Below are 14,388 nucleotides of genomic sequence, written 5' to 3'. Positions count from 1 at the left end.
CGGAAGAACAGAAGCCGTCAGACAAAACGATGCTATCATTCCAGCAGTCGCGGCTCTCACCCGCGAACCTCGAGGAAGACGCCTGGCGTCAAAGAGAAGCAGAGGCGCACCGGCTGCGCGGGGTCCGAGCGGGGCTCGGCCGCAGAGGGAGGGAGAGGCGGAGGCGCGGCAGGGCCGGCGGGTCGCGGGCGCAGTGGGAGGCCCGGGACTCTGGGCCCGGGAGAAGGCGCGCGCCGCCGGCGACCAAGGCGGATAGGCCCCGAGGGTCGTGGGAACCGCCCCCACGACAAACCCGGGGGGAAACGACGTGGGGATTCCACGCCCAACGGGTCTCCACCCCTAGCAGCCACGGGACAGCCATCCCAAACAGCCGTACCCCAACCTCCCCGCGGACCGGAAGTGCGGAAAGCGGCGCCGCCGGGAACCCTGGGAGAACCGTCGTTCTCCGGAACCGGAAATGCGAGGCGGCGCTCCGGAAACCGTAGGACCCCGGAGGTCGGAAGTGGGGCATCCGGACCGCCGGGAACTGTAGTTCTCCAGAGAGCGGAAACGGGGCTAGCGGCCGGGCGGCATGGCGGGGCTGGAGCTTCTGTCGGACCAGGGCTACCGGGTGGACGGGCGGCGCGCCGGGGAGCTGCGTAAGATCCAGGCGCGGATGGGTGTATTCGCGCAGGCCGACGGCTCGGCCTACATCGAGCAGGGAAACACCAAGGCGTTAGCGGTGGTCTACGGGCCTCACGAGGCGAGTGGGCGCGCGAGCCGGGCTTCCTCCGGGGCGGGCAGAGAAATCCGGCGGCGGCAATTGTGGGGTGCGCGGGGCCGCCAGGCTGCGCAGAGGCTCGGGAGGTGAGGCCGGCGCGCGCCTCCGTGTGGGGCCGCGGCCAGAGTCCTAACAGTGTGATGCACGATGGTCCCTGCCTTTCTCATCGGCCACTGTCCCCTGCACCCTCCACTCCTCTTTGCTATTCCTAAACCCGCCAGGTGCGCTGCCACTCGCTCCCTCACCACTCAGCTCTACTCCGACGTCACCCTCCGGTGACACCTTCCCAGATCACCTTACTCACCTGTCAGATTCCCTCCCCTACGTTCACACACTTCCTGCTTTTCTGCACCCGCCTCCTCAGACATCAATTTAACGTATTTCTCACCGTTTGTCTCCCCACTGGAACAAACTACGTGAGGACAGGGACTGTAAATAAAGCCGCCTGGGTATATTGCCACTCCAGCGCTGGAGGCGTAAGGCCAGAGGGGTGGAAGAGTAAGCATGACACGCCTGCAGATCAGAAAGGCTGATGGTGGGGAGGGTGGGGAGTATTTCCAAATGAGATTGAGGGATTTGTAGAACAGGGAAAAGACTTAGGATTTTTGTCTCATACGTGGTGGGAAGCCTTTAAAGGTAAGTAGTACATGTATTGCCTAGAGAAGGCAGAATCAGACTTGACATTTGTAAACAGACTCTGATACAAACAGAGAGTGGGTTGGGAGAAGATGAGTCAAGGATGGAAACAGGGAGGCCTGTTAGGAGAGAGGTGAGATCCAGAGGTGATGGTAGCTTGGAGACTGGTCCAGTGGCCCTCCCCCAGGCTATGTTTTGGAGGTAAAGTAGTTGCTTGTTGAGACGCTGCAGATAGAGGGACGGGAGGGAGGGAGGGAGGCCAAGGCTCAGGGCAAGAGCCAGAGGAAGGGGTAGTGTGAGCTGGGAGGAGTGGGCCTGGCTCACGTGTCCTCCCCCAACCCTCCCCCAGATCCGGGGCTCCCGGGCACGAGCCCTGCCTGACAGGGCCCTGGTGAACTGTCAGTACAGTTCTGCGACCTTCAGCACAGGTGAGCGCAAGCGGCGGCCACACGGGGACCGTAAATCCTGCGAGATGGGCCTGCAGCTGCGTCAAACCTTCGAGGCAGCTGTCCTTACACAGCTTCATCCACGCTCCCAGATTGATATCTATGTGCAGGTGAGCAGACAGCAGCCCTCAACCCAGGGAGGGGAGAGAGGAGGAGGGTGTGTGTGGGGGGGTGGGGATGGGGTCAGCGGCCTAATGGACTGATGCCACTGGGGGGCGTCCCTGCAGGTGCTGCAGGCAGACGGTGGCACCTACGCGGCTTGTGTGAATGCAGCCACGCTGGCAGTGTTGGATGCAGGGATACCCATGCGGGACTTTGTGTGTGCCTGCTCAGCTGGCTTTGTGGACGGGACAGCCCTGGCAGACCTCAGCCACGTGGAGGAAGCAGCTGGCGGCCCCCAGCTGGCCCTGGCCCTGCTCCCGTCCTCAGGCCAGATTGCACTGCTTGAGATGGATGCCAGGCTGCACGAGGACCAGCTGGAGCAGGTGCTAGAGGCTGCTGCCCAGGCCGCCCGAGATGTACATACCCTACTGGACCGTGTGGTCCGGCAGCACGTCCAGGAGGCCTCTATCTTGCTGGGGGACTGAGCACGTGGCCACCCAGGGCCGGAATAAAACCCACGCACACTGCACTGTACTTTGATCTCTCCCTGCAGCACTCCCATGCCCTCAAGGCCTGGCCTGGTGCTGGCTCCAGGGCTGACTAAGGATGCTCCCCCACACATGAACTGCGTACCCCTTGCAGCCTCAGGAGTCAAAGCCTGAAGAAGGAGGGGATGTCCCTGGATGAGGACAGCAGCTTGGGCCAGGAAGGGGTCAAGGCAGCTGGGCAGTGAGACATGGCCTGGTATAATGAGCCAAGCCCTGAGACCGTGGAGTCTGCCATTCTCACCCCGGCACCTCCAGGGCCCTGAGCACAAGTGCTGAGGGAGTACTCAGCTGGCTGTGGCATCCCCCGTGGTGCTGTAGGGGCCCATATCCCACATCCTCTGGATCACGGCTTAGACCGAATGCTCTCTTTCCCCCTAGGAATCCCTTGGGCCTGTCCTGCTACTTACCTTGGGCTCCAAAAGTACAAGACACATGATCTAGCCTGGAGTCTTCTCAGCTCTGATCCTTTCTCAGTCAGACACAGACACTCCCTGCTGCCCCACCACTGCCTCTCCCTCTTCAGACTCCCCTTCTCCCACCTCTTGCCCTCAGACCTGCCCGAGCCCCCTGCAGCCTACCCAGGGGCTACTTCTCCTCCAATATCCCAGGCACCTCCTGGCCTGGACAGGGGTGCGCCCCACTTTCTACTTAACACACCCCAGCTCCTTTGACACCCCTTTGGCCAGTAGTATCACGCATCCTCCTCCCTGTGGCCATCTGACCCCAATGACCTTGGTTCTGGGCACACGCTGTGATTCCACTCGGCTGTTTTTGGTGACCGACATCCATAGGAAAGGGTCCGCCAATGCCTCGGTCTCTCAGTTCACGGAAGCCCCCTCCCTTCCCACCACGGCATTCAGACCTGTCATTGCCAGTGGCAGCACCTTCGGAAATCTTCCGGCGTCTATGCTCTGGTCGCCGCTTCCGGATTTCCTCCCACCTGCCCTACTCATCATCCTACTCTGATTCCCCTTTGAGCCGAGCTTTCTCGAGTGGCCCGTCGTCTTCACTACCCTCCAGCGTTGCACAATGCCGTCGGCCTGTCTGGAGGACGCTCTCCGCAGGCGGGGAAACCCGGACCCGGGTCCCGCTCCCTCCACAGCGGCTCTGCTCTGGGCATGCGCGGCGGCGGTGCGGGGGGCGGGGGTGACTAGGGGGACGGCGCAGGCGCAGCGGCGTGAGGGCCGTCGGGACCGGAAGTGGGGGCCGGCGTGCAGCCCAGGGTCTGACAGGAGAGGCGTGCCCGGCCGGCGGCCGTACCTGACAGCGGGAGCGCGGTCCCGGAGCCGCCCGGCCCTGCGATGGGCCTCCTGTCGGACCCGGTGCGCCGGCGCGCGCTTGCCCGCCTCGTGCTGCGCCTCAACGCGCCGCTCTGGTGAGGGCGGGGGGCGCGGACCCCTCCGGCAGCGCGTGCCGGTCTCCTCCCGCTCGCCGGCATCACTCGGGGCCTGAGGCCTGGGGCTCAGCTCTCCCGTCCGGCGTCCCGGGTACCGGGACTCTGGATCCAGGTCCCGCAGACATGGTCCCTCCACCCCCAGTGCAGAGGTAGAGGCTGCGGGCCGGGGTGCCAGGGCCCGCTAACGCTCCGGTGGTCCCTCCGTCTCTCTCCCCGCAGCGTGCTGAGCTACGTGGCGGGCATCGCCTGGTTCCTGGCGCTGGCTTTCCCGCCGCTGACCCAGCGCACTTACATGTCGGAGAACGCCATGGGCTCCACCATGGTGGAGGAGCAGTTTGCGGGCGGAGAGCGTGCCCGAAGCTTTGCCCGGGACTTCGCTGCCCACCGCAGGAAGTCGGGGTGAGCGGCAGAGCCGTGGGTATGGGGGAAGCAATGCCAGTCAAGGCCAGAGAGCTCTGCTCAGAAGCTCTCTTGGTGTTTCCAGGGCTCTGCCAGTGGCTTGGCTGGAGCGGACGATGCGGTCAGTGGGGCTGGAGGTCTACACGCAGAGTTTCTCCCGGAAACTGCCCTTTCCAGATGAGACTCACGAGCGCTATGTACTGGGGGGGCGGGGCGGGGCGTGGGAGGGTGGGAGGGGGGTGTGCCTGCGACCAAAAAGCACCTTGAGGGGGTGGCCTTGGGGCCGGGAAGCTCATTGGGGGCGGGGGGGATGTCTTGGGGCCAGAGAAGTCACTGGTGGGCATTCTAGGGCTAAAGGGGAGGGGTTTCGGCCATCTAGAGTGGGGCCGTGCTGAGGCTTCCCCAATACTGCATGCAGATGGTGTCGGGCATCAACGTGTATGGCATCCTTCGGGCACCGCGCGCTGCCAGCACTGAGTCCCTGGTGCTCACCGTGCCCTGTGGCCCTGAGTCTACCAACAGCCAGGCTGTGGGGCTGACGCTAGCACTTGCTGCGCACTTCCGGGGTGAGGCTCGGGGGCTACCGCTGGCAAGGGAGGGTTTGGCCACCGCCTCAGGCCCTGCTGACCCTGCTTTTGGTCTTTAGGGCAGATTTACTGGGCCAAAGACATCATCTTCCTGGTGACAGAACACGACCTTCTGGGCTCTGAGGCTTGGCTTGAAGCCTACCACGACGTCAATGTCACTGGTGGGTGTTCTTGCCCTGCCCTGGCCCCCACAGGGCCACTGTCCTCACCAGCCCCTTACTGGCAGCTCATTCACCTGCTTCTACAGGTATGCAGTCATCCCCTCTGCAGGGTCGGGCTGGGGCCATCCAGGCAGCCGTGGCCCTGGAGCTGAGCAGTGATGTGGTCACTAGCCTCGACGTGGCTGTGGAGGGACTCAACGGACAGCTGCCCAACCTGGACCTGCTCAACCTCTTCCAGACCTTCTGCCAGAAAGGGGGGCTCCTGTGCACGCTGCAGGGCAAGGTAGGGCCACCTGCCTGGGGAGCACGGGGCCTTTGTGCAGGCTTTATCTGACTTTGTCTCACGCTGTCTAAGCTGCAGCCCCAGGACTGGACGTCAGCGGACGGGCCGCTGCAGGGTGTGCAAACGCTGCTGCTCATGGCTCTGCAGCAGGCCTCTGGCCACCCCCACGGCGCCCACGGCCTCTTCCTGCGCTACCGCGTGGAGGCTCTAACTCTCCGTGGCGTCAACAGCTTCCGCCAGTATAAGTATGACCTGGTGGCGGTCGGCAAGTGAGTGAGCCTTCTGGTCTGCCCTTTGCGTACTCGGGGCGGGGTAGTGGGTGCCCGGGGGTGTCTGGCCAGCCGTGACCCCAGCCCACGCCCGGCAGGGCTCTGGAGGGCATGTTCCGCAAACTCAACCACCTCCTGGAGCGCCTGCACCAGTCCTTCTTCTTCTACCTGCTCCCCGCACTCTCCCGCTTCGTCTCCATCGGCCTCTACATGCCTGCCGCCGGCTTTTTGCTCCTGGTCCTTGGTCTCAAGATATCCTCTGCTTCCCGCTGTCCGTTTGTGGCCAGCCTCAGGTCCCCCCACTCTAGGCCGGGGAGAGCTCTCCAACCTTGGGGTGGGGGAGTGGGAGTGAGCCCTGGGTCCCCCGCTGGGCAGAGCCCATCACACCCCTTGTCAGGGTCCTTGACTCAGCCACGCTCTGGAACTGTGGATGCAGCTGCATGAGGCTGGAGTGGGTCCTGAGGAGGCTGGGGGGACCCCTGGGTCCAGTCCTCCCCTCCCTGCAGCACAGGTGATGGCCCCCCACTCCTGCTGTTGGGGTCCCGGGTGGTGGTTACTGCTGCCACTCAGTCTCAGCTGGTGGCGGGATGGTGAGGCTCCTCGGGACGCCCCGGCCCGGGATCTGTCTCCAAGTGCCCGTGTGCCCTGCAGCGCGTGGGGCTGGCCTCGCTCGTGGCACCCTTGCTGATCTCCCAGGCTGTGGGCCTGGCCCTCTACGTCCTCCCGGTGCTGGGTCAGCACGTGGCTGCCCAGCACTTCCCCGTGGCCGAGGCAGAGGCCGTGGTGCTGACGCTGCTGGCCGTCTATGCAGCTGGCCTGGCCCTTCCACACAGCACCCACTGGTGAGGAGCTGGGCTGGATGGGCGCGGGCAGGGTGCACCCTGGACACGCAGGCGGCTGCCCCTGAACCCCTTGCCTTGCAGGGTGCTGAGCACACAGGCCCCAGACAGGAGCTGGATGGCGCTGAAGCTGGTGGCCCTGATCTACCTGGCACTACAGCTGGCCTGCATCACCCTCACCAACTTCTCCCTGGGCTTTCTGCTGGCTGCCACCATGGTGCCCGGCGCTGCACTCACCAAGCCCTCCGGGCCCCGGTATGTGCTGGTCAGTCCCCACCACAAAGCCCGCCACGACGTGCCCCCCACCTCCGGGGCCTCTGCCCCTCGCCGCAGACTCCCCCTCACGCGTCACTCCTCCTCCCCCACCAGAGCCCCCTTGACCTTGCCTCTCCACGCAGGCCACTCTGTGCTGCCCTGCTGGTGCTGACAAGCCCAGCAGCTACGCTCCTGGGCGGCCTGTTCCTGTGGCGGCAGCTGCAGGAGGCGCCGCTCTCCCTGGCCGAGGGCTGGCGGCTCTTCCTGGCCGTGCTGGCTCAGGGCGTGCTGGCGCACCACACCTATGGCGCCCTGCTCTTCCCGCTGCTGGCGCTGGGCCTCTTCCCCTGCTGGCTCCTCTTCTGGAATGTTCTCTTCTGGAAGCGCTGAAGGCAGGTGGGAATCCCCCACGCGCCCCACGCTCTTCCCTTCCTGGGAAATAAACAGTTCTGCTTAGCTGCCCTTCGGGCTCCTGGTCACACTGTCTGCCGTGTACGTGGGGCCCCGGGGCCTGTAGCAAGAGGCTTTGCCTGCAGGGTTAGACACCCTGCTCAGCCCCTTCTGGTCCACTTACTGATGGCGAGAGGGAGGGCCCCAGCTGCACCAGCCTTGGGAAGAGGTCCTTGGGTCGATGCTCGGGGTGTGGAAGTGGCACAGGCAGACCTGGCCGCAGCCCCAGGTGCACTCTCCCGGCCTTGGAGGTCTCTGCGCATCATGGCCCAGTGCTGTGCAAGAGGAAACATGACAGGCAGGGCTGGGAGGCCTGACAGGAGCTGAGCCACCCAGAGACCACACAGCACAGTCTTCAGCGCCGGAGCTGAGAGGTCAAAGGAGCTGGAGCTGGCTCCCTCCAGAGGAGGAGAATGGCGCCCCAGCCAAGGCCAGAGCCTCGTGTGGGCTTGGGGTAGAGCAGGAGGCGCCCCTGGCCCGGCTTCCTGGGGGCCAGGCCAGCCCAGGCCGGGTGCCCACCCAGCACCACCTGAGCACCGGGGGCTGGCGGGGGGCACTGATGGGCTGGTACACAGAGGTCACTGGTTGTACCAAGACCCTGAAAGGGACTGGGGTGTCCAGTGTCCATTCGGGAGGGGAGGAAAGCAAAGTGTAGCCCTCTGGTGACGTTACGGCCACATGAGGCTAAGAGACCTCACGGGAGGGCCAAGGTGCCCCTGCCAGCGCCCCACAAGGCAGCGAGACCGGTACCACCTCCTACAGGCCTCAGAGTTGGAAGGGAGACAGAGATGCACTGCCTGGAGCATCAGCCCAGGACCAGCCTCCCTTCCTTCGGGACCGCATCCTGGGATGGGGCAGCCTGGCAAGTCTCAGGGAGGAAGTTTCGCCCCCGGCCCCCGCCCAGGCCCACCTCTATGGTGGGGCTCATCTTCCTGGGGGACCCCCTCAACAGCTGGGGGTCCCTGACTCCACAGTGGGGCGCAGCACCTGGAGAGGTTCACTTTGGGGCTTCTCACTGCTAAAGGGCACGTGTGCTGTGTGTGCAGAGTGTGAGGGATGGGGTGGGGCAAGGGTGCTGGAGGCCCTCTGTGACTAGCAGCCCGGCTTCCATCTGCTTGTCGTCTAGTCATTTTGAGGCTAGAGGAGGATTGCAGCCCCACACCCTGCACCCCCAGCAGTGCCTCCAGACTGGCCTCTCTCGGAAATCTCCCCTGATAAGGCAGGCGCCGCCTGTCTGTGGGCTTCCCATCTTCCAAGGCGCGTAGAGCTCTCTGCTCTGCTGTGGTCTCCCGTCGTCTCTGTCTTTGTGGACTGGCATCTGATGCAAAATCCCTTCCACACATTTTACCTGCACTTCGGCGCCAGTCAGTCATTTGCAACTGGACTTAGGCAGCCACTTAAAACGCAAATCATGAAAATACCTTACATCGTGAGACATACAAGTGAGGACAAAAGCTGTCCGATCATCAGTTGTTTTGGGCTTACCCATACACGAGAGGTGGAGGGGAGCCGTGGGAGTTTTGAAGCTGATATGTTGGGGAAACAGAATTTCTGCTCTGCTTTTCATTGATGTCACTTGTGCAATACATTTTAAAACGAAAGAAAACGTCAGGCTGTAAAGATACAGATGAGACGTACAGGGGGCGAGGATGAGGCCCCGCAGGCTTTACTCAGGGTGCTTGCCGCTGGCCCCCACGTCCCTTCTCCTTAGTCACGGCACAGGCGCACTGCCAGACTCTGTGCAGCTAGGTGTGGCCGTGTGGCTGCTGTGGCCCACAGGACCTGCGCAGAAGCTTCAAGAGTGAATTCCCTGCAGAGACTTCAAACAGAGGATGGCCCTCTGAGCCGCTTCTCTCTCCTTCCCCGGGGCCACGTGGAACCGGAAGCACGTCTGGGACGTGAGCTCCAGCCCAGGCTGGGGGTGGAGATGAGCAGGGGCTCCCTGACCCTCCAAAGCCCTTGCTAAACTGGGGTTAGCCGTCGCCCAGGGTTGCTCAACTGGGCTTCATTTGCAAGAAAGAAACAAACTTCTACTGTGTTTAAGTCGTTGTTATTGGAGTTTTCTGCCATCTCAGTCCAGTTCAAGAGGGACTATTGCTGAGCCCAGCTCACATGGGGCTCTCAGGCGGTGAGCAGCCGGGTGCATCTAGAAGTGTGTGTGTCTGTTGTGTTGGTAGTAAGTGCTCATTCCTTGGTCGCTTGCCTCCCATGCCCCAGAAGAGCAGCTCTATGGCACAGGCTTTGTCTTTCTTCCTGCCTCTTTTCCAGCACAGAGCCAGGGACGTGGTGGAATATTCCTACGTATTTCTTGAATGAAAGAAGGGAAGAATCAGAGGGAGCCCTTCTGGAGGTCCAGGGGCAGACCTTTTGGCTTCCACAGGGGGCTCCTGTCTTATGATATGGGGTGAGGGCCCGGCAGGTTAGGGTGCAAGACTGGGGAGGTCCTGAGCCAGGCGGGACCCACCTCAGGACACCCAGCAGCTTCCTCACGACCAGACCCTCTGCAGACGTCCTCCTGCAATTGGCTGGCTGTCCCAGGTCTCCTCTGTGCTTCTATCAGACCCTTTGCGAAGTCACCCCATTCCACCTGGGGCTTTAAGGTGGGGCTCCAGGGCTGCCCTGGGGGCCTTTCTCTGTGAGCCGCCCCTGCGGGCTCCAGCTACCCTCATGCCTGCACTCAGATCGTGTCTTTCCTCTAGGCCTCTGTCCTGAGGCCACGTCCTGTCACCTCCGCCTCCTGGATGTGCCATGGTCACCTTTAAGTCATCTCTTCCCAACCTGAACACCTCCCACCCCGCGTGCATCTCCTCGCCTGGTGCCCTCACCCAATCCTGGACCTGCGGTCCACCTCGTCTCTCTTCAGGGGATGCCTATCGCCTCCAGGATAAAATCAAACCTCCTTACCTTGGTCTCCAAGGCCTGCCTGGCCAGCTCCTGCCTGTTCTTCAGAACATTTTTATTGCCCCCCAGAAGGAACCCTGTACCCCACTTCCCCCTCCCCGTTCAGCCCCTGGCACCGTTAACCTACTTTCTGCCGCTATAGAGTTGCCGAATCTGGACTTTGACATGAATGGATTCATGCAGTACAGTAGTACCCCTTACCTTCGGGGCTTGTGTTCCAAGACTCCCAGGGGATGCCTGAAACCCTGGAGAGTACTGGATCCTATCTGTTCGTGTCTTCCACCCACAAACTTAATGCTTTTTCCATCGTAACCAGATTCCTACCATGCACTGCGGCCATAACTTCTGCAGTTTTTGAGGCGCACCAGCGAAACCAGCATGAATTCCTTTCTCCTTCACAGTTTCGCGGGTAGAAGATTGGTTCTTAGCGCAGATCTTAGCAACCTCAGCATACAATTTTTCTCCTTTCCTTATTAAGTTGAGGACTTTCACCTTTTCGCTTAAAGGAAGCACTTCATTTCACTTAAAGGCTTCTCTTTGGTGTACCTGAATCGCAAGCACCGCTACTCTTGCACTTTGAAGCCATTCTTAGGTAAAATAAGGGTCACTAAATGTAAAACAGCTAGCTAGTGGGAAGCAGCCGCATTGCACAGGGAGATCAGCTCGGTGCTGTGTGACCACCTAGAGGGGTGGGATAGGGAGTGTGGGAGGGAGATGCAAGGGGGAAGGGATATGGGGATATATGTGTGCATAGAGCTGATGCACTTTGTTATACAGCAGAAACTAACACAACATTGTAAAGCAATTATACTCCAATAAAGATGTGAAAAAACAAATAAAGAAAATAAAAGGGTCACTTACTCGAACACAGACACTGTGATGCCTCCACAGATGATCTGATAACCCAGATGGCTACTAAGTGACTAATGGGCAGGATATACTGGACAAAGGGATCATTTGTGTCCCAGGCAAGACAGAGGGGCGGGTGCAAGATTTCATCACTGTACTCAGTATGGGAAGTATTAACATGTTAGCAATATTAAGACTTCCAACCTGTGAACACAGGATGTCCTTACATTTATTTAGGTCTTCTTTAATTTCTTTCAGTAATGTTTTATAATTTTCAGTGTACAAAGGTTGTTAAATTTATTCTTAAATATTTAATTTTTTCTTTTAATTTATTTTTGGCTGCATTGGGTCTTCGTTGCTGCACACAGGCTTTCTCTATTTGTAGCGAGTGGGGGCTACTCTGTTGTGGTGCATGGGCTGCTCATTGCTCTGGCTTCTCTTGTTGTGGAGCACGGGCTCTAGGTGCACGGGGTTCAGTAGTTGCAGCACGCGGAACTGCAGATATAGAGGGCTGACTTTAGAGTTATAGGTGGATTTTCAACTTTGCAGAGGGTCGGGCGCCCCTAACCCCTGCGTTGTTCGAGGGTCAGCTGTGAAATAGTAGTTGCGGTACGCGGACTCAGTAGTTGTGGCTTGCGGGCTTAGTTGCTCCGCAGTGTGTGGGATCTTCCCAGACCAGGGGTCGAACCCGTGTCCCCTGCATTGGCAGGCAGATTCTTAACAGCTGCGCCACCAGGGAAGTCCCCTAAGTATTTAATTTTTTGATGCTATTGTAAATATAATTAGTTTCTTAATTTCATTTTCAGTTTGTTCATTGCTGGTGTATAGAAACACAACTGATTTCTGTATATTGATCTTCAGTCAAACTTGATGAACTCATCCATTACCTCTAATATCAATAGTTTTTGTGTTCCTTAGGATTTCACAGTTGACCCTTGAACAATGCAGGGGTTAGGGGCGCCGACCTTCTGCAAAGTTGAAAATCCACCTATAACTCTACAGTCAGCCCTCTGTATCTGCAGTTCCAAATCCTCAGATTCCACCAACTGCAGATGGTGTAGTACTGTAGTGTGAATTTAGCAAAAAAATCTGAGTGTAAGTGGACCTGCGCAGTTCAAACCCATGTTGTTCATGGGTCAATTGTATGTAATTCATGTTATCTGCAAATATAATTTCATTTCTTCCTTTCAAATTTAGATGCTTTTTATTTTATATTCCTGCCTAATTGTCCTGGATAGACCCTCCTATATAATGCTGAATAGAAGTGGCAAGAACATCCTTCTCTTCCCTGTAATCTTACTAGGAAAGCTTTCAGTCTTGCACCATTGAGTATATTAGCCATGAGGTTTTCATAGATGTCCTTTATCAGGTTGAGGAAGTTGCTCTGTATTCCTGTTTCTTTGAGGTTTTCATCACGAAAATGTGTTGGATTTTTTTTCAGAAGCTTTTTCTGTGTCTATTGTAATGATCAAATGTGGTCCTTTCCCCTTTATTACTATTATGTGTTATATTGAGCGTTTTTTATACATTGATTGATGTTTACATTGATTTATCTTTACATTACTGAGATAAATCCCACTGGGAAAAAGACGTACTGCATTTTTCAAGCATTGGGTTGAGTTTGCTAATATTTTGTTGAGGATTTTTGTTATCTGTATTCATATAGGATATTGGCCTGTAGCTTTCTTTCTTATGATATGTTGTCTAGTTTTAGTGTCAGGGTAATACTGATCTCAAATAATGAGTTGGGAAGTATTCCCTCATCTTCTATTTTTTGGAGGAGTTTGTGAAGTATTGGAGTTAAGTCTCCCTTAATTTTGGTAGAATTCACCAGGGAAGCCATCTCATCCTGGGCTTTTCTTTCTGGGAAGTTGTTGTTGTTATTTAATTACTAGTTCCGTTTCTTTAGTTGTTATCGGTCTATTTAGATTTTCTACTTCTTCTTGAGTCAGTTTTGGCAGTCTGTATCTTTCTAGGAATCTGGCCATTTCATATAGGTCATCTAATTTGGAGGCATAAATTATTTATGGTGTTACCTTATAATCATTTTTATTTCAGTAAGGTTGGTAGTAATGTCGCTTCTTTCATTTCTAATTTTAGCAATTTGAGTCTTCTCTTTTAATCTTAGTGAGTCAAGCTACAGGTGTGTCATTTTCGTTGATCTTTTTAAAGAATCAACTTTTAGTTTATTTTCTCTGTTGTTTTTCTCTTCTCTGTTTCAATTGTTTCTGCTCTAATCTTTATTATTTCCTTCCTTCTGCTTACTTTGGGTTTAGATTGTCTACTTTTTGTAGTTTTTAAAGTTAGAATGTTAGGTTATTTGTTTAAGATCTTATTATTTTTTTAATACAGTAATTTAAAGCTCTAAATTTCCCTCAGCAGCTCTCTTGACGGTGCTAAGTTTTAGTATGTTGTGTTTTTGTTTTTATTCATCTCAGAGTATTTTCTAATTTTCCCTGTGATTTTTTTTAATTTAATTTTTATTTTTGGCTGTGTTGGGTCTTCGGTGCTGCACACGGGCTTTTCTCTAGTTGTTGTGAGCAGGAGCTACTCTTCATTGTGGTGCGCGGCTTCTCATTGCCTTGGCTTTCCTTGTTGCAGAGCACAGGCTCTAGACGCATGGGCTTCAGTAGTTGTGACCCACGGGCTCTGGAGTGCAGCCTCAGTAGTTGTGGCTCATGGGCTTAGTTGCTCTGCAGCATGTGGGATCTTCCCGGGCCAGGGATTGAACCCGTGTCCTCTGCATTGGCAGGCAGATTCTAAACCACTGAGCCACCAGGGAAGTCCCTCCCTGTTATTTCTTCTTTGACTAATTGTTTATTTAGGAGTATGTCATTTAATTTTCACATACTTGTGAATTTCCCTACTCTCCTTCTGTTATTGATTTCTAATTTCATTCTGTCGTAGTCAGCAAACAAACTTTGTATGCTTTTACTACTCTTAAATTTATTGAGACTTGTTTTATTGCCTAACATATGATCTATCCTGAAGAATATTCCATGTGCACTTGGGAAGAATATGTACTCTTCTGTTGTTGGAGTGTTTCATTGCTGCCCGTTACGTCTAGTTGGCTTATTGTGTTGTTCAAGTCTCCTCTTTCCCTGCTGATATTCTGTCTAGCTGTTCTATCCATTACTGAAAGTGGGGTACTGAAGTCTCCAACTGTTATGTTAAATTTTCTATTTCTCCTTTCAATTCTGTCCAGTTTTGCTTCATGTATTTTGGGGCTGTGTTAGGTAAATATATCTTTATAGCTGTCATTTCTTCTTGATGAATGGATCCTTTTTTCATTATAAAATGTCCTTCTTTAACTCTAATATAAACATTTGTCTTAAAGTTTATATTGTCTGATATCACTATAGCCCCTCCAGCTCTGTTTTGGTTACTGTTGATGAAGTGTCCTTTTTTCCAAATTTTACTTTCTATTTGTGTCTTTGAATATAAAGTGTGTTTCTTATAGGCATTATATAGTTGGACCATGACTTTAAAAAGAAAAATCCACTGTGC

At 56.0% G+C, this 14,388-nt stretch overlaps 2 protein-coding genes across 3 annotated transcripts; both read left to right on the top strand.

Annotated features, from left to right (window-relative positions):
* Positions 1-457: 457 nt before the first annotated feature.
* EXOSC4 (exosome component 4) lies at positions 458-2,927 on the top strand. The gene is made up of 3 exons (XM_079902229.1): positions 458-742; positions 1,746-1,952; positions 2,070-2,927. Exons 1-3 carry the CDS (start codon positions 572-574, stop codon positions 2,427-2,429), a joined length of 738 nt encoding a protein of 245 aa, XP_079758355.1. The 5' UTR covers positions 458-571; the 3' UTR covers positions 2,430-2,927.
* A 743-nt stretch (positions 2,928-3,670) lies between these two features.
* On the top strand, positions 3,671-7,143 carry GPAA1 (glycosylphosphatidylinositol anchor attachment 1). Of its 2 annotated transcripts, none has more exons than XM_079902170.1 (12): positions 3,671-3,867; positions 4,108-4,287; positions 4,373-4,484; positions 4,706-4,853; positions 4,934-5,035; positions 5,122-5,318; positions 5,391-5,587; positions 5,686-5,839; positions 6,003-6,098; positions 6,239-6,429; positions 6,511-6,681; positions 6,825-7,143. In XM_079902170.1, exons 1-12 carry the CDS (start codon positions 3,794-3,796, stop codon positions 7,069-7,071), a joined length of 1,869 nt encoding a protein of 622 aa, XP_079758296.1. In that variant the 5' UTR covers positions 3,671-3,793; the 3' UTR covers positions 7,072-7,143. The 2 variants fall into 2 exon arrangements, with proteins under 2 accessions (XP_079758296.1, XP_079758297.1); XM_079902171.1 differs by having other exon boundaries at positions 6,796-6,986.
* Positions 7,144-14,388: the final 7,245 nt, after the last annotated feature.

This window comes from Stenella coeruleoalba (genome assembly GCF_951394435.1).
Source record: "Stenella coeruleoalba genome assembly, chromosome: 17".
In the NCBI taxonomy this organism is placed as follows: Eukaryota; Metazoa; Chordata; class Mammalia; order Artiodactyla; family Delphinidae; genus Stenella; species Stenella coeruleoalba.
Note: the sequence above shows the minus strand (reverse complement) of the source record. Positions and strands in the feature narration are given on the sequence as shown.